The 26,388-nt window shown below is 46.3% G+C and overlaps 1 protein-coding gene across 1 annotated transcript in view; it reads right to left on the bottom strand.

Moving 5' to 3' along the window:
- Positions 1 to 1,346: 1,346 nt before the first annotated feature.
- The window catches only part of LOC133440799 (calcium-transporting ATPase type 2C member 1-like), a 25,798-nt gene continuing 756 nt past the window's right edge, over positions 1,347 to 26,388 (bottom strand). The window contains exons 2-24 of the mRNA XM_061718120.1: positions 25,062 to 25,130; positions 24,634 to 24,695; positions 22,134 to 22,242; positions 21,835 to 21,984; positions 21,667 to 21,735; positions 19,701 to 19,776; positions 18,580 to 18,646; positions 18,370 to 18,494; positions 17,935 to 18,032; positions 17,747 to 17,842; positions 17,553 to 17,642; positions 15,524 to 15,628; positions 14,994 to 15,150; positions 13,130 to 13,300; positions 11,977 to 12,074; positions 11,049 to 11,099; positions 10,763 to 10,929; positions 9,641 to 9,709; positions 8,053 to 8,169; positions 7,835 to 7,982; positions 3,974 to 4,069; positions 3,448 to 3,589; positions 1,347 to 2,187 (exon numbers count right to left, since the gene is read on the bottom strand). Of these exons, the coding sequence (XP_061574104.1) occupies positions 2,051 to 2,187; positions 3,448 to 3,589; positions 3,974 to 4,069; positions 7,835 to 7,982; positions 8,053 to 8,169; positions 9,641 to 9,709; positions 10,763 to 10,929; positions 11,049 to 11,099; positions 11,977 to 12,074; positions 13,130 to 13,300; positions 14,994 to 15,150; positions 15,524 to 15,628; positions 17,553 to 17,642; positions 17,747 to 17,842; positions 17,935 to 18,032; positions 18,370 to 18,494; positions 18,580 to 18,646; positions 19,701 to 19,776; positions 21,667 to 21,735; positions 21,835 to 21,984; positions 22,134 to 22,242; positions 24,634 to 24,695; positions 25,062 to 25,130 (2,469 nt within the window). The 3' untranslated portion in view covers positions 1,347 to 2,050. The remainder of the gene's footprint in view (positions 2,188 to 3,447; positions 3,590 to 3,973; positions 4,070 to 7,834; positions 7,983 to 8,052; positions 8,170 to 9,640; positions 9,710 to 10,762; positions 10,930 to 11,048; positions 11,100 to 11,976; positions 12,075 to 13,129; positions 13,301 to 14,993; positions 15,151 to 15,523; positions 15,629 to 17,552; positions 17,643 to 17,746; positions 17,843 to 17,934; positions 18,033 to 18,369; positions 18,495 to 18,579; positions 18,647 to 19,700; positions 19,777 to 21,666; positions 21,736 to 21,834; positions 21,985 to 22,133; positions 22,243 to 24,633; positions 24,696 to 25,061; positions 25,131 to 26,388) is intronic.

The raw sequence follows: 26,388 nt of genomic DNA, 5'->3' as shown, positions 1-26,388 counted from the left end.
TCCTCGGCTCTCCAGAGAGCCGAGCGAGGAGAAAACATCCCCTCCCGTCTTTACTAAACCGGTTTGCTTTGAAAGAGTCCGTCGCGCGTAGCAACCGCGCAGATTAACTCACGGCGCAAACAGGCGAGTTTGGGAAAGTTAAAGCGGGGTAGAAGTGAGCGGCGGTCCAGGGCAGCAGCGCTGACACCTGCAGCTGGTCGGGGGCCAATGATAATGCACACACGACAGCACGTGACTGACGTGTGTAACAGGGTGTGCTTGTTTTATGTCTCAGAGAAGGAGAGACGAGACGAGAGAGTGAGAAAAGCCTGTAATTTAACGCCTGCGGCTAAAAGCAAATGTATATTCGAATATTCACGTTAGAGTCATTTTGTACATCGCACAGAGTAGAAGCAGAGATACATCGCCTATACTCGATATATCGCCCAGCCCTAGTATATATGTGTGTGTAATTGATGGCCTAAGATTTATCTTTGGGACTTTTGATGGAGTTCAACCTCCAACGCTGCCATGTGGCTTTCCCTTCGCTGTTGACACCAGAGCGGCTCAGTGACCTGTTGTTACGATCTGTGCACTCTTGTTACTTTACTTTTTATTTTTTGCTTTGCTTTAGATTTTATGTCACTGTTACATTTGTGTTGCAATGTCCAAAATATACAAATCTTTAAAAATATAAGTATGAAGGAAGAAAAAATAAGTTTTGTGTCCTGAAATGCCCTTGATTCTCAAAACAGTCATATCAGCTAGGCACCTGTTGTTTATTGTAACTGTGAGAGAGGCGCTTGTTCACACGGGAAGCTCAGTCCCGTGTGAGCCAGGCCTTAGCGTGGGAACTGGCAGGCGGGGGTTGAAGGGGCAACCCCCTCCGAAAGGTGCTGAGTAGAAAGGTATAAAGACGCGAGAGCCGGAAATCCGGATCAGAGTCAGCTGTGGGTCTAGTGCACGGACGCCCAGCCGGGGTTTTTATGGCTGCTCTGCCTGGACTGTTCCGGCTCTCCAGTCCTTCTGTGTTAAGGTAAGAGTTACATCGCCTAGCCCCTATGAAATTGTCTGTTTTGTAATTTGCGGGGGATAACTTGACACAGAGTTATCCTAGCAAAAGGGCAATTGTGTGTGAGTCTTCTTGTGTGCACTGCTTTTAATAAATGTATTCATTATAGCAAAAGCGAGTGTGTGTCTGATTCATTTTTGCTCAGCCGACCGCTCCCGAACCATAAGTGAGATTTCTCCCAAAACAAAGTATAAAAAGAAGAACGCTCCGACCCGGTGGGTCGTCTGCGTTCCGACCCGGCGGGTCGTCTGCATTCCTGTGTGGGTGTAAATCATCAGTCGTCTCAGAACCGTTTATTAAATCAACCTTTAATGTATAAATTAGACGTTATTGATTCTCGTCACGGCGATCCGTCCGCCGGCACCGACACCAAACACAGACCTACATCTTTACAAACGTGACTAAAGTCCGACCGGGACAACCGTTGGATTTCCCAGAATGCACCGCAGGCTTGGCGGCCGGCGGTGACGGGGGGGGGGGGAGGTGCCGCCGACGCCGCGGCGACAGGAAGTGATGCGGCGGCCCGGCGGAGCCGACAGGAAGTGATGCGGCGGCCCGGGGGAGCCGACAGGAAGTGATGCGGCGGCTCGGCGGGGGCTGGAACCAAACCATGGATGACTTCTGTAAGGCACCGGATGAGGAAGCGTTTGGACCCTGAAGACCCGCCGGCGCCGCCGAGGGAACCGGTTCCATGTTTGGGGGGGGGGAGGGGGCGGAGCCTCAAAACGACGGGAGGGCGGAGCCTCAAAACGGCGGGAGGGGGCGGAGCTTCAAAACGGCGGGAGGGGGCGGAGCCTCAAAACGGCGGGAGGGCGTTCGTCATCAGCTGACTTTGACCCCCATCCGAGGAAAAGTCACATTAAAAACCCACGAGTCTTTGCAGCGCAGACGAGTCACCGGTGTGGGACCTGAGGACGCCGCCCTCGCCGTCTCCGTCGCCACGACGACGGGTGGGGGTGGGCGGGGCCGGGGTCATATTCCAGGGGGCGGGGTCGTAGGTCATACGTCCAGGAAGCGGTCCCCCTGAGGCTCCGCCCCCTGAGGCCGGGGCTCCGCCCCCCTCCACCTCTCCACCTTCTTGATGATCTCAGAGACGACGCAGACGGAGGACGTGAGGGAGACGAGGAACAGCAGGTCTGGGGGGACAAAGTACACACTAGTACTAGTCACCAATACACACCAGTACACACTAGTCAGAATTCAGAATCCAATTTAACATTTTATTACTTGCGTATAAAGCCCAAAACGGCTTAGCTCCGCAGTATTTACAAGACCTGATAGAGCCTTATGTTCCTGTCAGAGCTCTCCGTTCTCAGAGTGCAGGTTTACTCGTAGTTCCTAGAGTATCTAAATGTAGATTTGGAGGGCGGGCGTTCTGCTATCAGACACCATTACTTTGGAACCAACTTCCAATCTGGGTTAAGGAGGCTGATACCACCTCCACCTTTAAAACTAAACTTAAAACCTTTCTGTTTAGTAAAGCCTATAGTTAGTGTTTAGTAAACCTCTAGCTGGTGTTGGTAAATCTCTAGGTAGTGTAAACTCTAGTGTGTCAGAGTCGCTCCTGTAGTTTCTTGTGCTGGCCCCCCCTTCTCCTCCCTTTTTTCTCTTTTGTCCATGTTGCAGCATCCTCTGCCGGACACCGGAACCTGCAGTGTGGGAGTGAGAGGGGCAGGGTAACGGCCCGGGCAGGCGGGGGAGAAGGTTTGTCCGTCCTACGTTCCACCCCAGTCCCAACCCCTCACTCATCCACTGTAATCATCCATCCATCCATCCATCCATCCATCCATCCATCCATCCATCATCCATCCATCCATCATCCATCCATCCATCCATCCATCCATCCATCCATCCATCCATCCATCATCCATCCATCCATCATCCATCCATCCATCATCCATCCATCCCTCCATCATCCATCCATCCATCCATCATCCATCCCTCCATCATCCATCCATCCATCATCCATCCATCCATCCCTCCATCATCCATCCATCCATCCATCATTCCATCCATCATCCATCCATCATCCATCCATCCATCATCCATCCATCAATCATCCATCCATCATTCCATCATCCATCCATCATCCATCCATCATCCATCATCCATCCATCAATCATTCCATCATCCATCCATCATCCATCAATCATCCCTCCATCCTTCCATCATCCATCCATCCATCATCCATCCATCATTCCATCATCCATCCATCATCCATCCATCATCCATCATCCATCCATCAATCATTCCATCATCCATCCATCATCCATCAATCATCCATCCATCATTCCATCATCCATCCATCATCCATCCATCATCCATCATCCATCCATCAATCATTCCATCATCCATCCATCCTTCCATCATCCATCCATCCCCCCCCAGGTTCTTACCCAGAATGCTCAGCGACTCCGTCTGGAACACCTTCTGCAGGGGGGGGAAGTAGATGACCAGCAGCTGTCCCATGATGGAGGCCAGGACGGCGTAGCAGAAGGTTCTGTTGGAGCACAGACCCATCTCATGGACCATCCGGGTCTGGGGGAGGAGGACACACGGGTTAGAGGGGGGGGGGGTCGGCATGGAGACCGGGGGGTCGTCATGGAGACCGGGGGTCGTCATGGAGACCGGGGGGTCGTCATGGAGACCGGGGGGTCGTCATGGAGACCCGGGGGTCGTCATGGAGACCGGGGGGTCGTCATGGAGACCGGGGGGTCGTCATGGAGACCGGGGGGTCGTCATGGAGACCCGGGGGTCGTCATGGAGACCGGGGGGTCGTCATGGAGACCGGGGGGTCGTCATGGAGACCGGGGGGTCGGCATGGAGACCGGGGGGTCGTCATGGAGACCGGGGGGTCGTCATGGAGACCAGGGTTGGTCCAGAGGGGGGGTTTCAGACAGGTGAGACAGGTAGACAGGTTACCTGGGAGCGGGAGCTCAGGGCGTTGAACATGTCGAAGAAGACGAAGCAGGTGAAGGTCATGGTCGTGTCCCGCGGCGTGATCACGTTGTCCCGCAGCTGGAGACACAAACGAAGATGGTCAGTTTCTTTATTGATCAGCTGATCGATGCCCCAAAATGTTAGATTCTAATATTTTAACACAGAATTCATCATCCACCCCTGCAGAATGGATGGATGAATTAATGGATGGATAAATAGATGGACAGATTTGAAGTTGCTTGATTTCAAGGTTCTTATTTAGTTTTTTTGGAAAGTGTCAAACCCCCTGAAATCCAAAAAGCTAAATTAACAACCTTGAAACCTGTTTTTGATCAACTTTCTGAACGTTTGTGTTTCATTCTGAACTGTCCAGAAGTCCGCTGTGGTGTAGAGAGTTTTAGTCTGTGGTGTAGAGAGTTTTAGTCTGTGGTGTAGAGAGTTTTAGTCTGTGGTGTAGAGAGTTTTAGTCTGTGGTGTAGAGAGTTTTAGTCTGTGGTGTAAAGAGTTTTAGTCTGTGGTGTAGAGAGTTTTATTCTGTGGTGTAGAGAGTTTTAGTCTGTGGTGTAGAGAGTTTTATTCTGTGGTGTAGAGAGTTTTAGTCTGTGGTGTAGAGAGTTTTAGTCTGTGGTGTAGAGAGTTTTAGTCTGTGGTGTATTTAGTTTTAGTCTGTGGTGTAGAGAGTTTTATTCTGTGGTGTAGAGAGTTTTAGTCTGTGGTGTAGAGAGTTTTAGTCCACTGTGGTGTAGAGAGTTTTAGTCTGTGGTGTAGAGAGTTTTAGTCCACTGTGGTGTAGAGAGTTTTAGTCTGTGGTGTAGAGAGTTTTAGTCTGTGGTGTAGAGAGTTTTAGTCTGTGGTGTAGAGAGTTTTAGTCTGTGGTGTAGAGAGTTTTAGTCTGTGGTGTAGAGAGTTTTAGTCCACTGTGGTGTAGAGAGTTTTAGTCTGTGGTGTAGAGAGTTTTAGTCTGTGGTGTAGAGAGTTTTAGTCCACTGTGGTGTAGAGAGTTTTAGTCTGTGGTGTAGAGAGTTTTAGTCTGTGGTGTAGAGAGTTTTAGTCTGTGGTGTAGAGAGTTTTAGTCTGTGGTGTATTTAGTTTTAGTCTGTGGTGTAGAGAGTTTTATTCTGTGGTGTAGAGAGTTTTAGTCTGTGGTGTAGAGAGTTTTAGTCTGTGGTGTAGAGAGTTTTAGTCTGTGGTGTAGAGAGTTTTAGTCTGTGGTGTATTTAGTTTTAGTCTGTGGTGTAGAGAGTTTTAGTCTGTGGTGTAGAGAGTTTTAGTCTGTGGTGTAGAGAGTTTTAGTCTGTGGTGTAGAGAGTTTTAGTCTGTGGTGTAGAGAGTTTTAGTCTGTGGTGTAGAGAGTTTTAGTCTGTGGTGTAGAGAGTTTTAGTCTGTGGTGTAGAGAGTTTTAGTCTGTGGTGTAGAGAGTTTTAGTCTGTGGTGTAGAGAGTTTTAGTCTGTGGTGTAGAGAGTTTTAGTCTGTGGTGTAGAGAGTTTTAGTCTGTGGTGTAGAGAGTTTTAGTCTGTGGTGTAGAGAGTTTTAGTCTGTGGTGTAGTGAGTTTTAGTCTGTGGTGTAGAGAGTTTTATTCAGTAGCCGGCGGTGAGCAGACCTACAGAGCGTGTCTGGGTTGGTGTGCCGACCACGAATGGCTGAAATCATGACTTTTATACAGTAAGTTCAAAGTACAAAAGGCAGGAATCAACAAGCCAAAGGTGAAAGACAAAAAGCAATTAAAGGGTATTTACAGTCAGATGTGATCTTTGGCCAAATGCTGTTCTCGGGCATTCAACATGAATATCATTAAGTTGTAAATTACCCCATAGGGAGTTCTCGTGGTTCAAGTCTGTGGCCAAATGAGTTGGTATTAACATATCAGTCAGTCAGGAACTTCATCATATTGAGTTGGTATTAACATATCAGTCAGTCAGGAACTTCATCATGTGAGTCTCACGTCAGCCACGGTGTCACAATGCCTTATCATCGTGCTGGGCGGTATGACCAAAAATGTATATCACAGTATTTTTCTAAATTATATCGGTTTCACGGTATATCACGGTATTTTTTTTTCATGCACAACTGGGTGTTAACCACATTTTCTAATGATTTGGAAAGGAATTTCTGCAGTAAATTGTCTTAGAATGGCCTTTTTACTGTCATGAGGAGGAAATATTGTAGAAAAACATGAATGTCCACACTAGTATAAATACAGGTTTGTAGGCCGGCACTTATGATTCTAATGAAGTGAGAGAATCAGTCAGACACTTAAACACTTTAAGTGTTGTCTGACTGATCTTTTACAAAATTACAAGGTAGAAAATATTTATTGAACATAAAAAACTGAACATGTTTTAATTTCCAGAATTATGTTGTTTTGGTTCCACCTCCTGGTGAATGTTGGTAAAATTCTTATGTGGTTACTTTTTGGTTGGCCAACGATTTATTTTTGTGGTGCAACCGTTACGGAGCGGCCAGTCTATTTCCTTATTTTACAACGTTATTAATTGTTATTAATTGTTTTTTTCCCACTTATTCCACCGAAAGTGGGTTTTTTTTGCCATTCTCGGCCGAACAATTTCGGTTACTGAACAGTCGGTGCATCACTGCTGCTAAACAGTCCCCTCACAAACAGTGTCCAGCGGCGCTACGTTCCCAACGTTGTGTAGCTACTGTACAAACTCACCGCTATTACGGTATATGAAACATTCATATCATAAGAGAAATAAACACCCGTATCCGGTATGAACCGGTATACCACCCAGCACTACCTCATCAGAACGTTTGTGTCTCAGGAATGAGTCTCAGCGTCTCACCTCCCTCCAGAAGAGGAACAGCATCATCCATCCCTCCATCATCCATCCATCATCCATCCATCATCCATCCATCATCCATCCATCCATCATCCATCCATCATCCATCCATCATCCATCCATCCATCATCCATCCATCATCCATCCATCATCCATCCATCCATCATCCATCCATCATCCATCCATCCATCATCCATCCATCCATCATCCATCCATCATCCATCATCCATCCATCATCCATCCATGTCTCACCTCCCTCCAGAAGACGAACAGCATCATCCATCCATCATCCATCCATCATCCATCCATCATCCATCCATCCATCATCCATCCATCATCCATCCATCATCCATCCATTCATCATCCATCCATCCATCATCCATCCATCATCCATCATCCATCCATTCATCATCCATCCATCCATCATCCATCCATCCATTCATCATCCATCCATTCATCATCCATCCATCCATCATCCATCCATCATCCATCCATCCATCATCCATCCATCATCCATCCATCATCCATCCATCCATCCATCATCCATCCATCATCCATCATCCATCCATCATCCATCCATCCATCCATCCATCCATCATCCATCCATCATCCATCCATCATCCATCCATCCATCCATCATCCATCCATCATCCATCCATCCATCCATCATCCATCCATCATCCATCCATCATCCATCCATCCATCCATCCATCATCCATCCATCCATCCATCCATCCATCCATCATCCATCATCCATCCATCCATCCATCCATCATCCATCCATCATCCATCCATCATCCATCCATCATCCATCCATCCATCCATCCATTCATCATCCATCCATCCATCATCCATCCATCCATCATCCATCATCCATCCATCATCCATCCATCCATCATCCATCCATCCATCCATCAATCATCCATCCATCCATCCATCATCCATCCATCAATCATCCATCTCTCACCTCCCTCCAGAAGACGAACAGCATCATCCATCATCCATCCATCCATCCATCCATCATCCATCCATCCATGTCTCACCTCCCTCCAGAAGACGAACAGCGTGCCACAGACGATGATCATGGCCGACACCAGCACCTTGGCCAGCAGGCTGCGGGTGATGATGCTGTCCTTCACGTTGCGCGGGGGCTTCCTGATGACATCACGGTCCACAGGCTCCACCCCCAAGCTGAGGAACAGGATCATCATCACCCGGACCAATCAGAGAGCAGGGAAAGTTTCCCAGGATGCAGCGGTACCTCTGGGCCGGCGGGCCGTCCATGATGATGTTGATCCACAGGATCTGCATGGCGTTCAGCGGGTTGGGGAAGTTCATCAGCGTCGCCAGGGAGATGAGCGTCAGCGCCGCGATGCTCCTGCAGCGAGGGAGGAAACGGCGGGAAAAACGGAGAGAAAAATGTTGAAATGTCCAGATTAATGTTGAAATACAATTTCAAGAATGAAGTCAAAATTTCATCTTTTTTCTCAACATTTCAACTTTATTCACGAAATTTTGACTTTTTTCTCAACATTTCGACTTTTTTCTCGACTAAAACTAGACTAAAACCTTTTTGAGTTTTAGACGACTAAAACTAGACTAAAACCTTTTTGAATTTTCGTCGACTAAAACTAGACTAAAACCTTTTTGAGTTTTAGTCGACTAAAACTAGACTAAAACCTTTTTGAGTTTTCGTCGACTAAAACTAGACTAAAACCTTTTTGAGTTTTCGTCGACTAAAACTAGACTAAAACCTTTTTGAGTTTTAGACGACTAAAACTAGACTAAAACCTTTTTGAATTTTCGTCGACTAAAACTAGACTAAAACCTTTTTGAGTTTTCGTCGACTAAAACTAGACTAAAACCTTTTTGAGTTTTCGTCGACTAAAACTAGACTAAAACCTTTTTGAGTTTTCGTCGACTAAAATTAGACTAAAACCTTTGAGTTTTTGTCGACTAAAATTAGACTCAAACCTTTTAGAGTTTTCGTCGACTAAAACCTTTTTGAGTTTTCGTCGACTAAAACGAGACTAAAACCTTTTTGAGTTTTCGTCGACTAAAACGAGACTAAAACCTTTTTGAGTTTTCGTCGACTAAAATTAGACTAAAACCTTTGAGTTTTCGTCGACTAAAACTAGACTAAAACCTTTTTGAGTTTTCGTCGACTAAGTCGACTAAAACTAGACTAAAACCTTTTAGAGTTTTCGTCGACTAAAATTAGACTAAAACCTTTTTGAGTTTTCGTCGACTAAAACCTTTTAGAGTTTTCGTCGACTAAAACCTTTTTGAGTTTTCGTCGACTAAAACTGGAAACCTTTTAGAGTTTTCGTCGACTAAAACCTTTTTGAGTTTTCGTCGACTAAAACCTTTTAGAGTTTTCGTCGACTAAAATTAGACTAAAACCTTTGAGTTTTTGTCGACTAAAATTAGACTAAAACCTTTGAGTTTTCGTCGACTAAAACCTTTTTGAGTTTTCGTCGACTAAAACGAGACTAAAACCTTTTTGAGTTTTCGTCGACTAAAACGAGACTAAAACCTTTTTGAGTTTTCGTCGACTAAAATTAGACTAAAACCTTTGAGTTTTTGTCGACTAAAAATAGACTAAAACCTTTTTGAGTTTTCGTCGACTAAAACCTTTTTGAGTTTTCGTCGACTAAAACTAGACTAAAACCTTTTTGAGTTTTCGTCGACTAAAACTATCACATATAGAAATTACTAAAATGTGAGTAAAACTAAAAAGCATTTTCATCCAAAAGACTAAGACTAAATGTAAAACGGCTTCCAGAAACGACGCAGCGTCACAGTGGAAGTTCGGGTCTAAAGCAGCGAGGGTTGGAGTCCTCACTCACGTGCTCAGCTGGAAACGGACGAAGTTCTTGATGTTGTTGTAGATTCCTTTTCCCTCCTCGATGGCCGACCTGAGAAAAGAGGGGAAGGTTCACTGGGAGCTGCAGCCACCGATCCAAGTTAGTTTAGTCGGTATCGGACAAAAAAGCATCGGGACATACGTAGTTATTAATGTTTTTAATTTATATTAATTATTAAAGTGTTTTATAAATGTATTTAACAATCAAGACAGTTGATGTGAGTTTATTCTTAAACACTGATATGATGGTCTGGAAGTCGTCGTCCACCAGGATCATGTCTGTCTGAGTGTGTGTGTGTGTGTGTGTGTGTGTGTGTGTGTGTGTGTGTGTGTGTGTGTGTGTGTGTATATATATGTGTGTGTGTGTGTGTGTGTGTGTATATATATATGTGTGTGTGTGTGTATATATATATATGTATGTGTGTGTGTGTGTGTGTGTGTGTGTGTGTGTGTGTGTGTGTGTGTGTATATATATATGTGTGTGTGTGTGTGTGTGTGTGTATATATATATGTGTGTGTGTGTATATATATATATGTATGTGTGTGTGTGTGTGTGTGTGTGTGTGTGTGTGTGTGTGTGTGTGTGTGTGTGTGTGTGTGTGTGTGTGTGTCCTCACATGATGGTCTGGAAGTCGTCGTCCACCAGGATCATGTCTGAGTGAGTGTGCGAGTGTCTGGGTGACCCCTGGGTAAACCCCCCCCCCCCTCACATGATGGTCTGGAAGTCGTCGTCCACCAGAATCATGTGTGTGTGTGTGTGTGTGTGTGTATATATGTGTGTATATATGTGTGTGTGTGTGTGTGTGTGTGTGTGTGTGTGTGTGTGTGTGTGTGTATATATATATGTGTGTGTGTGTGTGTGTGTGTGTATATATATGTGTATATATATATGTGTGTGTGTGTGTGTGTGTGTGTGTGTGTGTGTGTGTGTGTGTGTGTGTGTGTGTGTGTGTGTATATATATATGTATGTGTGTGTGTGTGTGTGTGTATATATATGTGTATATATATATGTGTGTGTGTGTGTGTGTGTGTGTGTGTGTGTGTGTGTGTGTGTGTGTGTGTGTGTGTGTGTGTGTGTGTGTGTGTGTGTGTGTGTGTCCTCACATGATGGTCTGGAAGTCGTCGTCCACCAGAATCATGTCCGCCGCCTCCTTGCAGACGTCGGTTCCGGTCCGGCCCATCGCCACCCCGATGTCGGCGGCTTTCAGCGCCACGGCGTCGTTCACTCCGTCCCCCGTCATGGCCACCACGGCACCGCGGTTCTGGAGGGACTGGAGAGGAGGGGGGACCGTCACACGGATCGGACAACATAAACCCCCCCCAGCGGTCCAGGTTCTGGTTCAGGTCCAGGTTCTGGTTCAGGTCCAGGTTCAGGTCCAGGTCTGCTCACCTTGACGATCTTCAGCTTGTGTCGGGGACTGGCCCGGTAGAACACCGAGATCTGGAGAGAGAAGGTTCAGTCGTGACTACGTCTGTGTTGAAAACATCAATTTTCCGATTCTAAATCAATTCTCATATTAATTCCTAAAAAATATATATATTTTTCATCATTACATTACAACTTCTGGTATTTTTATTTTTTTGTTTATGCCCAAAAAAGGAATGTTTTGTTGGACACCAGAATAATTGGTGCCATGTTTTTGCCTTTAAATCTGTTTAAAGGTATGAAAACATTAAAGTTTTCAGTTATAATTGCATAAATTGTCTATATTTTATTACTTTATATACTGTCTTGGGGTTACATTTGCATAAAATGCTAAAAACCAAATTCTTGTTTCATGTTTATGCATCAAGTAATACAAGTTTGTGCAAATAATACCTGTTTTATAATTTTATAAAAAGCAAAAACAAAATGAAACAAACAAATTAAAATCAAGAAAATAGGAAATAAAAAATAAAACACATGCCAGCATATGATTCCAAGAAAAAAGAAAGATGGAAAAAGACAAATAAAAAAATAATTCTGAACACAGTAAGGAAACATCTAATATACAAGTAGACAGGATAACAATGACTTTGGTCATATATTGTAGAAGGCACTCATTAAAAATAACAGGTCACAAACATGTCAGATGCAAGGAGGATTATTCACACACAAAACAACACTATAAAACATTAATTTAACACTGCCCATCGCCACCGCCCTTGTATGGCTCTCTATTCCCTTTCATTCATAAACCTACACAGTCTATATACACCTACACATCCACACACAAATGTACCTATAAATCTACATACTGCAATACTAATGAAGATCTAATAATATGCTTTTTCAGACGTCTGATCATAAACAGGTAGATTTGGTACCAGGTTCTTACCCGGGGAACCACGTGTGACAGCTGCTGCAGGTCCAGCTGATCCACCTCGTCTCCAGACAAACACTGGCCTCCGTTAGAGTAGAGACCCAGACGGCTGGCTGGGGGGACAAGAGGAGGTCAAATTCTGATTAATTTGAATGAGAGAAGTTATTTGTGTTTATTTTATACATATTTGTAACAGCTGCTGGTTTAAAGGTCTGAGCTCGGACTCCTTCCTTCACTGTTACTACAGCGCCCCCCCCCTGGTAACAGACTCGAACTATGGAATAACGGCTACTTTCAGACTGATTTTACTGTTTAGTTATTATTTCCTGGTAAAGTCAGGTGGTGCTCCGTTGGGATTTAGACACTTTGCTAAGTCATCTTCTTTATTAATTATTAATAACTATCGAAAGACAATTATTAATAACTCTAATAACTGAACCAGCACCCCCTTTGTGGCACAAATACATGGTGCCCCGTGTGAGGCTTTTAATGAACCAGCTTTGTGTCAAGTCTGTGTAAAATAATCCAATGTTAGTTTCCAGCAGTTAACTGCTTATCCTGTCTGAGCCGAGAGAGACAGCTAGTAGCCCAAACACTGACTGCGTTTCCATGCATCAATAACCCTTCTCTTACCGGAATATTAGCAATAACCCGGTTGCCCGCGGCCATGTAAACACCAATAACCCCTTTGAATAACTGGAATTTGCTCATATTCCGGTTTTTAAAAACCCCAATATGAGCCCTGGGTTACTCCTTTTAAAACCCGAATATTCAGTCATGTAAACACCAAACGGAATATCCCCATCAAACGGAACAGGAATCTGTTTTCTGCGCATGCTCTGTTCACAAGGAATCCTGGTCTTTTGAGTCCAGGAAGTTCTTATAAACACGGAGAAACAAGACCAGGAGGAGACTAATCACTTCATAAATGTAATGAAGGATATGAACATTTCTGCATTTGTAGACGGTAGAAAGTACCGGGAGGAAACAGGTGAACAGGTGAACAGGTAAACAGGTAAACAGGTGAACAGGAAACAGGTGAACGGGTGAACAGGTGAACAGGTGAACAGGAAACAGGTGAACGGGTGAACAGGTAAACAGGTGAACAGGAAACAGGTGAACAGGTGAACAGGTGAACAGCAGCTGAACATTAACCAGATCCTCCCACCTATAGACACGGCCGTCTCCTGGGAGTCCCCGGTGATCATCTTGATGGCGACCCCGGAGCTGATGAGCGTCCCCACGGCCTCCTTCACCCCCGTCCTGGGGGGGTCGATGATTCCCACCAGACCCAGGAAGGTGAGGGCCCCCATCTGGGGCCCCGACGCGAAGGCCAGCACTGGAGGAGGAAGAAGAGACGTTAGCTGGAGCTAGGCTAGGGTCCTGCTAACCCCGGAGGCCAGCACTGGAGGAAGAAGAGGAGACGTTAGCTGGAGCTAGGCTAGGGTCCTGCTAGGCTAGGCTAGGGTCCTGCTAACCCCGAAGGCCAGCACTGGAGGAAGAGGAGGAGACGTTAGCTGGAGCTAGGCTAGGGTCCTGCTAGGCTAGGCTAGGCTAGGGTCCTGCTAACCCCGGAGGCCAGCACTGGAGGACTAAGAGACGGAGAGACGGAAGAGACGTGAGCCGGGGAGCCACTGACGATCAGCCGACTCACATTTCCGTTTTTATTGATTCTTTCAAGTGGGTGAATGTTACATAAGCATTACTACAGTTTGCCAATATCGTTAGCTTTTTATTTAGTGTACTGTCGCATTGTAACGTGTATTTAGTTAGCGGTATTTGTGCTAGTTTGGTTTCCGAAACTGGGACGAGTTGTGGTTAAATTAATGTTACAACTGTTAGTCGGATGTAACGTTTGCCTGACTGACCTGACCTGTGGACCTGCCTGACCTGAGTGTTTTATGGTTATATTTTCTGTGTTTTATTAATTTTCTCCTAACGGTTATTAATCTTCCGCCGGCTGATTAGCAGCGCTGTAGTTTACCGTTGCCAAGGCAACCAGGCTATAATACTTCACGTGTAAACAAAGAGGATAAATCGGATTATATTATTGATGTAATTGTTGTGTGACTAAAGGCATAGGGGAATAATATGATTGTTTTATATAGATAAGAATTGTAGATAATGATTTTAAATTGATTTTTTTATTGATTTTAAATTGAAATTTTTGGTGAATGTATTGTTATTAGCGTATTTTGAAATAGAGACTTTTATATAATACTGTGATTTTGATATAATATTGTTATTGTTATATTGTCATTTGTATTGGTCCAAATAAGTTCAGTCGGCAGTTAAAACACCGGGACCAGTAGAAGCCGCTGACGATCAGCCCACTCAAGTTTCCCTTTTTATTTCTTCTTTCAGAATAAATTACTTTCTAAAATATGTCACCAAATATGCCAAATATGAGTCAGCTGGCACTCTGTGGGCGCAACATATTTTAGGTGCCGGCTAGGCTAGGCTAAGGTCCTGCTAGGCTAGGCTAAGGTCCTGCTAACCTTGGAGGCCGGCGGAGCCCATGTAGCTGATCTGCTGCTGGAACAGCTAGGCTAGGCTAGGCCCTGGCTAGGCTAGGCTAGGCTATGCTAACCTCGGAGTCCCGCGCTGCCCATGTAGCTGATCTGCTGCTGGAACAGCTAGGCTAGGCTAGGCTATGCTAACCTCGGAGGCCGGCGCTGCCCATGTAGCTGATCTGCTGCTGGAACAGCTAGGCTAGGCTAGGCTATGCTAACCTCGGAGGCCGGCGCTGCCCATGTAGCTGATCTGCTGCTGGAACAGCTAGGCTAGGCTAGGCTATGCTAACCTCGGAGGCCGGCGGAGCCCATGTAGCTGATCTGCTGCTGGAACAGCTAGGCTAGGCTAGGCCCTGGCTAGGCTAGGCTATGCTAACCTCGGAGGCCGGCGCTGCCCATGTAGCTGATCTGCTGCTGGAACAGCTAGGCTAGGCTAGGCTATGCTAACCTCGGAGGCCGGCGGAGCCCATGTAGCTGATCTGCTGCTGGAACAGCTAGGCTAGGCTAGGCTATGCTAACCTCGGAGGCCGGCGCTGCCCATGTAGCTGATCTGCTGCTGGAACAGCTCCCTCTGCTGCTGGCTGAGCGGCAGCGCGGCGCCGCGGCTGTTGTAGCAGCTGCAGAACCGGATCACCTGCTCGTAGGCTCCTTTCATGTAGTAGACGCCGGCTTTGTCCTGGGGGGGGGGCACAAGTTACGTTCATTTAACAATATCTTTATTTATTATATATTCACACACAAGATATTATTATAAAGGACATTTCACAACAACTTTTGACTTAACAGTCTTAACCTAGGCTAGGATAGACCTAGCCTAGGTCTAAATTAGGTCTAGGTCTAGTCCTACGCTAAGTTAGGACTACACTAAATTAGGTCTAGCCTAGACATAGGTTAGGGGTACACTTACGCTAGTTGAAGTCTGGCCTACGCTAGATTAGGTCTAGGTTTAGCCTATGTCTAAGATGAGTCTAGGCTAGACCTCAACTAGCGTAGGCTAGATCTAACCTAGGCTAGACTCGAAGCTAACCTAGCCTAGCCCCCTGACTCACCTGCTGGGTGCGGTGAACGCAGCGGACGGCCATCCACTTCTGCTCCGAGGTGAAGGGAAACTCCTCCAGACGGACGAACTCCTGCTGCAGGCCCTCCAGGCCCAGCTGGAGAACAGGCACACACACACACACACACACACACACACACACACACACACACACACACACACACACACACACACACACACACACACACACACACACACACACACACACACACACACACACACCTTTAGGCTGCGTCCCAATACTCCCCCTAGCCCTCGTTTTCTTCACTAACCCTAACTTTTGCGCGTTCCCGTGAAGGTAGTGGTGTCCCAATTCCTCTTTTCACCAAGGGGGAGGGGGCATAACGAGGGCTAGGGGCTGAGAATAGCCCCTTCAAATCGAGGGATTTCAGATGCTCACTTGGCGAGCAAGGGGCTATGAAAATTTCCCAGAATGCTTTTCGTCGTCATTTGCGGACTGAATAAAAAAAAAAAAACATGGCGGACATTTCTTATTTTTTTGTGAATAAAATCAATATTATTATTATTATTATTATTATTATTATTATTATTATATATGAGTTAGTTTGCGCATAAAAATGCGTTTTGATTACATTTCTAGTTGCAAACCAATATTTTACTTTCATAATATTCACTCAGTGAATGTACATAATCCCTTTTTTGTCCTTTGTTCGTTAAGATCGCCCCGGAGTAAAGGCTGTTAGGTTACGCCGTAGGCTACGTAAGCTACGCCGTAGGCTACGTAAGCTACGCCGTAGGCTACGTAAGCTACGCCGTAGGCTCTGCGTCGATTTGACTCGCCGACCGAAGGCAAACAGGCAGACTCGTCTCAGAGAAATAGAGAGAAATAATCCTGTGACTCGTCAGATTTGTTTTGGATGTTTCTGATATAATAGTTTTCAGAAACCACAAAGTAATCCAGCTGTTATCTGGGTAATTTACACACTTTCAGATAAAGTTGCGGAAGATCACGCCAGAATAAAGGGATTTATGGTTCCGCGTTACACCAACGCAGAGCCTACGGCGGAGGTTACGCAACCATAGCCGTACGCTCTGCGTCGATTTAACGCGGACCCATAAACTCCGGAGCCGGCAGACAGAAATCTCTAAATTTCGGAGCAAATTTCTTAACAGGCGTTATTTGGATAAACTGAGCCCCGGTCGCGGATCTTAAGGTTACTTTTATACCTGAAAAAATATTAAAACTTAATAAAGTGCCATATTAACAGCGCTACAGCTGAAATTAAAACAGCTTTTGGCTCTCAGCTTCCTGATCAGGGTAAGGATGAAAACGAGGGGGAGTAGGAGAAATGGGACAGGCACCTGGGCCAAGTGCCCTAGATCTCAAGTGCCCTAAAATCTCCCCCTTCTTTTTTAGGGGGTAGGGAAGAAAAGAAGGGCGAGTGAACTTGAATTGGGATTGGGCCTTAGTGAGACAACTAGAGTTCCAGACTGAGCTTCCATCCAGACAGAAGGGTCATTTTGTTACGAGCAGGAACTTTGATTTAGTTCATAGTACGTGGTAGCCTAGGCTAGGTCCAGGCTAGGCTACGTCTAAGCTAGGTCTAGTCTAAGCTAGGTCTAGGCTAGGTGAGGTCTACACTAGGTTAGGCCTAGCGGTCTAGCCCAGGTTAGACCAATGCTCGGTTAGGGCTAGCCTAGGTTAGGTCTAAGTTAGGCTAGGTCTAAGATGGATCTAGGCTAGACCTAACCTAGCGTGGGCCTAGACCTAACTTAGGCTAGACTTAGAGCTAACTTAGCCTAGGCTAGATCTAGAACAGACCTAGCTGGTTTTGACTTGAAGGGCCCTTAAGTGTTTATCCCAGCAGAGTTCCAGGTCTGGCCTAGGCTAGGTCTAAGCTAGCTCTAGAATAGGTTTATCCCAGCAGAGCTCTGGCAGGTTCACATGTGGTTCCAGTGGTTCCCAGCAGCAGAATAAGAGGCGGAACCTTCAGCTACGGAGCTTCTCTCCCCGTTAGCGTTCAGAGTCGGACGTCCTCCACTCGGCTCGGCCGGTTTACCTTCATGGCGAGGGCGATCAGCGCTCCCTCCGTGGGTCGTCCCAGCAGCGTGTAGTTCCTGATCACCGAGTCGTTGCAGATGCAGCCGACCTGGTAGAGACAGCGTCGTTAACATCTCCTCGTCTACGCCTGCACCTTCGTGCGTTAGCCGTCGTTTAAGGGCTTCAAGCTCAGGTCGGTTCATTTCAACTGACCTCCACGATCTTGCTGAGCGACGGGCAGGAGAAGCCGTGGATCATCTCCCCATCCAGCAGAACCTCTCCGGCTCCGTTGTAGCCGACGCCCGTCACCTGCAAGACAGCGCTGTGGGTTAAAACTAACCCGGACTTAGCCCTCAGGGCTAGGAGCAGGTGCATGCTGGGAGGTTGGTGGAGGTACGGACCTCGGCGTGGAGGCCGTCGGACGTGAAGAGCTGCGTCACCGTCATCTCGTTCTTGGTCAGAGTTCCCGTCTTGTCTGAACAGATAACGTTGCAGCAGCCTGACGGAACAAGGGAGAGAGTTAACGTCCAGGAGAGCCTGGTGCTAGCTAGCATAGAGGTACCGCCCCTTTCGTAGAGGTGGTACTACCGCCTCTTTCGTAGAGGGGTAATAGCTGTAGATAGAAAAGTACTAGCTCTACATAGAGTTCTTCGGGCTCGTTCCGGGTTACAGCTTGGTACTTTTGTACCTCACTACTTTGGTACCTTGGTACCTCGGTACTTTGGAACCTCGGTACTTCAGTACTATGGTACTATGATACTTTGTTACTATGGTACTTTAGTACTATGGTATTATGATACTTAGGTACCTCAGTATTATGATACTTTGTTACGTACCCAGCGTCTCTACGATGGGCAGCTTCTTGACGATGGCTCTCTTCTTCACCATTCGCATCACGCCCAGCGCCAGCGTCACCGTCACCACGATGGGTAAACCCTCGGGGATGGCGGCTACCGCCAGACTGATGGAGGGAGAGACGCTCACATGACACATGACATCACCTGACCGTCATGGCCGACCAGCGGCTAACGAGGAGCTGCAGCTACCTGACGCCGATGGTGAACATGTCCATGATCCTCTTCCCCTGCAGCCAGCCCACCAGCATGATGACGCCTGGAACGGGACAGACAGGTCTCAGACGAGGCTCAGACGGGGCTCAGCGCCACCCGGAGGCCGTGGACGAGGGTGCACCTGCAGATGCGCCTGCGTCTGCACCTGCTGTTGCACCTGCGTCTGCGCCTGCGTCTGCTGTTGCACCTGCACCTGCTGTTGCACCTGCACCTGCGTCTGCACCTGCGTCTGCTGTTGCACCTGCGTCTGCTGTTGCACCAGCACCTGCGTCTGCTGTTGCACCTGCACCTGCGTCTGCACCTGCTGTTGCACCTGCACCTGCGTCTGCACCTGCTGTTGCACCTGCGTCTGCACCTGCGTCTGCTGTTGCACCTGCGTCTGCGTCTGCTGTTGCACCTGCACCTGCGTCTGCACCTGCGTCTGCACCTGCTGCTGCACCTACTGTTGCACCTGCACCTACTGTTGCACCTGCGTCTGCACCTGCTGTTGCACCTGCACCTGCGTCTGCACCTGCTGCTGCACCTACTGTTGCACCTGCACCTGCGTCTGCACCTGCTGCTGCACCTACTGTTGCACCTGCACCTGCGTCTGCACCTGCGTCTGCACCTGCTGCTGCACCTGTTGTTGCACCTGCACCTGCGTCTGCACCTGCACCTACTGTTGCACCTGCACCTGCTGCTGCACCTACTGTTGCACCTGCACCTGCGTCTGCACCTGCTGCTGCACCTACTGTTGCACCTGCACCTGCGTCTGCACCTGCTGCTGCACCTACTGTTGCACCTGCACCTGCGTCTGCACCTGCGTCTGCACCTGCTGCTGCACCTGTTGTTGCACCTGCACCTGCGTCTGCACCTACTGTTGCACCTGCACCTGCTGCTGCACCTACTGTTGCACCTGCACCTGCGTCTGCACCTGCTGCTGCACCTACTGTTGCACCTGCGTCTGCACCTGCGTCTGCACCTACTGTTGCACCTGCACCTGCGTCTGCACCTGCGTCTGCACCTGCTGCTGCACCTGTTGTTGCACCTGCACCTGCGTCTGCACCTGCACCTACTGTTGCACCTGCTGTTGCACCTGCACCTGTGTCTGCACTCACCGATGATGCAGAAAGAGTAGAGCGACAGCTGCTTCCCCAGCAGGTCCATGCTCTTCTGCAGCGGAGTCTTCGGAGCCTGAGGAGCAGACAAAAGAATTCAGGACCAGGACCGGGACCTGGACCAATTGGGCTGAAACCCGCTCAACCCGGCAACCCTGACTGAGGCGTCTAACAACTGATAAAGCAATTCCCGTATATGACCAAATAGTCGCCCGCGCGCAAATACGCGCCTGTGCTCTAATAGCCGCCGGGGGTCCGAGCCCATTTGGCATAATAAACGCCGGTTCAATTAAACGCCCGGGCGACTACCGGTAATAACCTGGTAATAACACTGTATTTGCATTGTATTGTGTACAGTATCGTTCATACTGCTCTGATCAGCTCCGTGTGTCGCCGTTACACAGACAAACTGTCTTTGTATATCAGAGCATGTGAGCGGAGTGACCGGAGGGACCCGACGTCCCAGCAAAATGAGAAGAGAAAAAAGAGTTGTTCCGAACAGCAGACAGCGCACACACTGAAGGCTGATTTATGGTTCCGCGTTACACCAACGCAGAGCCTACGGCGCAGGGTACGCGGCGACCCGCACCGTACGTGGAAATGCGCTCTTTTTTTCTGCTATTAAAACATGATTTGTAATGTGAATTTGCAAAACTTAAACTACAAATAATAGTTTTTGGACGTGACATCAGAGATTGTGCATGCTCTCTGTGAAAGGATGAGTCAAATCGGGTTGCAGCTGCTTCAGCTGTGATTCCTTCACGAGGAGCGACCAGGATTTCAAACATGCTTGATTTTATTGCGACCTCACGATTCGTGATCGGGAGCTCGTCGTGAGGTGTTGTGTTGTGTACAGTGTGTACAATTTTAGTTCCAGTGGTACTATGGTGATCTCATATGTTCTTTGTAAGTAATGGTCTGGTGCTGCTCATTGCAAAAATAAATTGTAGCCTGGTGCAAATACCCGCCTGGTTCTTATAAACGCCTGGGGTCCAAGTGGATTTAGCATATTAAACGCCCGGGCTACTAAATGGTCATCTACGGTAAATGAACTGTTCCTTTTAAAAGTTTAAGAAAACTTTTTAATGATGACGGATAAATTCCCTCTAAAAGTAAGACCCCGTCCACACGTAGCGGGGTATTTTTAAAAACGAATACTTCCCCCCCTCCGTTTATAAAATAATTTGTATCCACATTACATCGTTTTAAAAAAAAACCCTTCCACACATAACCGAAGATCTGCGTTTTCGACCACATTCATAAGCATTCTAACCTGTAGATCATCTGCGCCTCCCGGGGAAGCTGCGGCTCCGCAGCTTCCCCGGGAGGCGCGTCTCTCGGTAACGAGCCCGAGTCCCCCCGTGTCCCCCCACGGAGCTGCCGCGTTATCGACGCAGCCCTACGCCGTAGCCTACGCCGTACCCTACGCCGTAGCCTACGCCGTACCCTACGCCGTAGCCTACGCCGTAGCCTACGCCGTAGGGTACGGCGTAGGGTGCGCGTCACCGCGTAGCCTACGGCGTAGGCTCTGTGTCGGTGTAACGCAGTAAACGGTGAACAAGAGCAGAGATCATTTATTTATTTAATAGCTTGGAGAACAGATGCTGGATCATCTGTATTTCTGTAGTAAACAAAAGGCGCACGTCAGAGCAGATTTGTTGTTGTTTTGGCACATAATGTGACGTTCAAAAACGCAAAACTCCGGTTGTCTCTGTCTACACGCATCTACATTAACGGAGTTTTCAAAAATCTTCACTTTGCCCGGAGTTTTTTTAAACATTTGTTTTTGTGTTTTCATGTGGATGACAGGTCCAAACGTAGGAAAATATCTCCGGTTTAGCAGATATCCGGCTACGTGTGGACGGGGTCTGCGATTTAAAATTTAAGACCCTTGGAGACATCCAGGTCCCTGCAGCTCATGGAGGTTTGGGGTTCCTGTTTCAGATCCAGGTTTAAGAAGCTTTACCTCTTCAGCCTGCATCATCTTGAAAACCTCCCCAAACTCAGAGTTCTCTCCGGTCCCGATGACGATGCCCTGAGGAGACAAACATCACAGCACTGGTGAAAACCAGAAGAACCGGTTCCAGCAGGACAGGGGTTGTTCCGGCGGTGGTTCCGGCGGGGGTTCCGGTACCTTAGCTTTGCCGCAGCGCACCAGCGTCCCCATGAAGGCGATGTTGCTGCGGGAGGCCAGGTCTCCGCTGGAGGTCTGGGGGACGGTGGACTTGGAGGACGGGGTGGTTTCTCCCGTCAGGCTGGACTCGTCCACCGACAGGTCGGTGGCCTGGGGACGACAGGGAGACATGAGCAAGTTTCCAGACGGCAGCAACCCTCACCCTGGTCCCTGGTCCTGTCCTCCCCCCCCTGGTCCAACCCCCCCCCCCCGGTCCCCGGTCTGGTCCTCCCCCGGTCCCCGGTCCAACCCCCCGGTACCTCGAAGAGCCGCAGGTCTGCAGGAACTCTCTCCCCCACCGACAGACACACGGTGTCTCCAGGAACCAGCTCTCTGGCCAGCAGGTGCTGCAGGTTCCCATCCCTGATACTGAGGGGAGAAGGAGAAGGAGAAGGAGAAGGAGAGGTTATTCTCCAGGAACCAGCAGGTTCTCATCCCTGATACTGGGGGGGAGAGACGTGGAGACGTCATTCACAGGAAGCGTCGTCTCAGGAGAGCAACCAACATCATCAAGGACTCGTACCACCAGCACACAGGTTGACTATGTTTCCAGCATCAATAACCCTTTTAAAACCTGAATATTGACAATAACCCGAATTTGCACGGCCATGTAAACACCAATAACCCCTGAAGGAAAACCAAAGGTGTGAACATTAATTGCTAATTTACTTTTTTTTTTTTTTCTTTTCTCTCTCTGTCGTGACCCGTCACTGAAGTGCAATAGAGCAAATGTGCAATAACATCAGCACTTTACAACTCTGAGCACTAAAGCACTTAAAGTGCAATAACGGCGATGTGCAATAAGCATTAGCACCTTATAGATCTGACAATTAAAGCCCTTTAAGAAGCAATAACACTTTAAATCTCTTGCACTTAAGCACTTAGCACTTTAAATGTGACGGTAGTGCTGGGCGGTATGACCAAAAATGTATATCACGGTATTTTTTTTTCATGCACAACTGGGCGTTAACCACATTTTCTAATGATTTGGAAAGGAATTGCTGCAGTAAATTGCCTTAGAATGGCCTATTTTACTGTCATGAGGAGGAAATATTGTAGAAAAACCTTAACGTCCACACTAGTATAAATACACAAAATGATGCCGTTTACAATGAGGTGGCGGCACTTCTGATTCTAATGAAGAGAGAGAATCAGTCAGACACTTAAACACTTTAAGTGTCTGACTGATCTTTTACAAAATTACAAGGTAGAAAATATTTATTGAACATAAAAAACTGAACATGTTTTAATTTCCAGCATTCTGTTGTTTTGGTTCCACCTCCTGGTGAATGTTGGTAAAATTCTTATGTGGTAACTTTTTGGTTGGCCAACGATTTATGTTTGTGGTGCAACCGGTACGGAGCGGCCAGTCTATTTCCTTATTTTACAACGCCGTTATTAATTGTTCAGTTTTTTTCCCACTTATTCCACCGAACACCCAAAGTGTTTTTTTGCCATTTTCGGCCGAACAATTCCAGTTACAGAACAATCGGTGCATCACTGCTGCTAAACAGTCCCCTCACTAACAGTGTCCAGCGGCGCTAGCGTAGCGGCGCTACGTTCCCAACGTTGTGTAGCTACTGTACAAACTCACCGGTATTACGGTGTATGAAACATTCATATCATAAGAGAAATAAACACCCGTATTCAGTATGAACCGGTATGAACCGGTATGAACCGGTATACCGCCCAGCACTACGTGACGGTCACTCACTGGTATTAGCTGTAACATGTTTTTATTTCTTACTGATTTTATCTAGTTTAGCCCTGTTGTTAAATGTTGTCTTTCGTTGTTATATCTCGTCTTCCTTGTTTGCTGGTTCTGATTTCATGTTTTATGTTTGGCATTGAGTTTCCGCAGGGACGAATGGTGGAAATTAGCCTGTGGCTACAACCGTACGTGTTTACACTCGTGTTCATTAACATATCAACATGTACAGTCCCTGTTAACAAATAAATACATTAAAATTGAAACTGAACGGGGATAGTACCCACCAACTCTGCACTATTCTGCTCATCTGGACATAATATCATTGCACTGGACTTTTTACCTTTTTACTGCCCCCTCGCACTAATGTAGATCCTTCCACTCATGTAAATATTATCTTTAATCACCCATGTATTTACTGGAACTCAAATCTGTTGTAAATCATATAATCACATCTCATCTGTTCATGATAATAATAATATATTATCATTCATACATTTCTGACCTGCACCTCATAACATATTTATTAATCTGCACTATGTACATACATATTTATATTATATATATATATATATATATATATATATATATATATATATATATATATATATATATATATATATTATATATATATGTGTGTGTGTTTATTTGCATAAACATTTCTGGTTAGATTTTAACTGCATTCCGTTGGCCTGGACTTTAGACACGTGCAATGACAATAAAGATATGAATCTAATCTAATCTAAAGAATTCTCAGTGTCTGGTCAGAAGTGTTCCAGGATGTTCCAGGATGTTCCAGGATGTTCCAGGATGTTCCAGGATGTTCCAGGATGTTCCAGGATGTTCCAGGATGTTCCAGGACGTTCCAGGATCGAGGCCAGTAGATGAGGATCATCAGATTGTGGAGTTTTTAATTCAGGTTCATATTTAAATGATTATTTTTACTGTAACCCTAATCCCCCCCCCCCCCCCCCCTCCCCCCGGTTGGGGGTGAGAGCAGGAATAGGGTTAGGGTTAGGAATCAGCAGGAATCAGCAGCAGCAGAAACTCACCAGTGACATTCTGGAGGCATCAGCTTCCCCAGTTCCTCCAGGGACTTCTCTGAGCGGTACTCCTGCACACACACACACACACACACACACACAGGTCATATACACACCTGTACAACACACCTGGCCCCCCTCATAGCCCCGCCCCCCGTTAGCCCCGCCCTCATAGCCCCGCCCCCCGTTAGCCCCGCCCTCATAGCCCCGCCCCCCGTTAGCCCCGCCCTCATAGCCCCGCCCCCCGTTAGCCCCGCCCTCATAGCCCCGCCCCCCGTTAGCCCCGCCCTCATAGCCCCGCCCCCCGTTAGCCCCGCCCTCATAGCCCCGCCCCCCGTTAGCCCCGCCCTCATAGCCCCGCCCCCGTTAGCCCCGCCCTCGTTAGCCCCGCCCTCATAGCCCCGCCCCCAGCCCCGTTAGCCCCGCCCCCAGCTCACCTGCACGAAGGCGACCGTCACCACGATGATGATCGCCTGGAGACAAATCAGGGAGAAGAAGAAGAGAGGCTTTTATTCTCCAAACTACAACTTTTATTCTCCAAACTACAACTTTTATTCTCCAAACTACAACTTTTATTCTCCAAACTACAACTTTTATTCTCCAAACTACAACTTTTATTCTAAAACTACAACTTTTATTCTCCAAACTACAACTTTTATTCTCCAAACTACAACTTTTATTCTCCAAACTACAACTTTTATTCTCCAAACTACAACTTTTATTCTAAAACTACAACTTTTATTCTAAAACTACAACTTTTATTCTACAAACTACAACTTTTATTCTACAAACTACAACTTTTATTCTACAAACTACAACTTTTATTCTACAAACTACAACTTTTATTCTACAAACTACAACTTTTATTATAAAACTACAACTTTTATTCTACAAACTACAACTTTTATTCTACAAACTACAACTTTTATTCTACAAACTACAACTTTTATTTTACAAACTACAACTTTTATTGTACAAACTACAACTTTTATTATAAAACTACAACTTTTATTCTACAAACTACAACTTTTATTCTACAAACTACAACTTTTATTCTACAAACTACAACTTTTATTCTACAAACTACAACTTTTATTCTACAAACTACAACTTTTATTCTACAAACTACAACTTTTATTCTACAAACTACAACTTTTATTATAAAACTACAACTTTTATTCTACAAACTACAACTTTTATTCTACAAACTACAACTTTTATTCTACAAACTACAACTTTTATTCTACAAACTACAACTTTTATTATAAAACTACAACTTTTATTCTACAAACTACAACTTTTATTCTACAAACTACAACTTTTATTCTACAAACTACAACTTTTATTATAAAACTACAACTTTTATTCTACAAACTACAACTTTTATTCTACAAACTACAACTTTTATTCTACAAACTACAACTTTTATTCTACAAACTACAACTTTTATTCTACAAACTACAACTTTTATTATAAAACTACAACTTTTATTCTGAAAAGAACTTTATTAATTAATCCTCAAACTTGAGAACTTTTATTCTGAAAGGAACTTTATTATTTAATTAATCCTCAAACAAGATGTTTTACTCTGAAAGGAACTTTAATATGACATCATCCTGATGATGATGATGTTTTTGCCTCAGAAAACGACCTTTAAACTTTGAATCAGAGTCTAAATGTAACTCCATTTCAGGAACATTTAACCTGATTACTGACCCCCCCCCCCCCTATAGAACGTACCAGTGATGCCCCCCCCCCTATAGA

This window comes from Cololabis saira, chromosome 3, assembly GCF_033807715.1.
Source record: "Cololabis saira isolate AMF1-May2022 chromosome 3, fColSai1.1, whole genome shotgun sequence".
In the NCBI taxonomy this organism is placed as follows: Eukaryota; Metazoa; Chordata; class Actinopteri; order Beloniformes; family Belonidae; genus Cololabis; species Cololabis saira.
The sequence above is the reverse complement of the archived record's forward strand: the minus strand, read 5'-3'. Positions and strand labels throughout refer to the sequence as shown.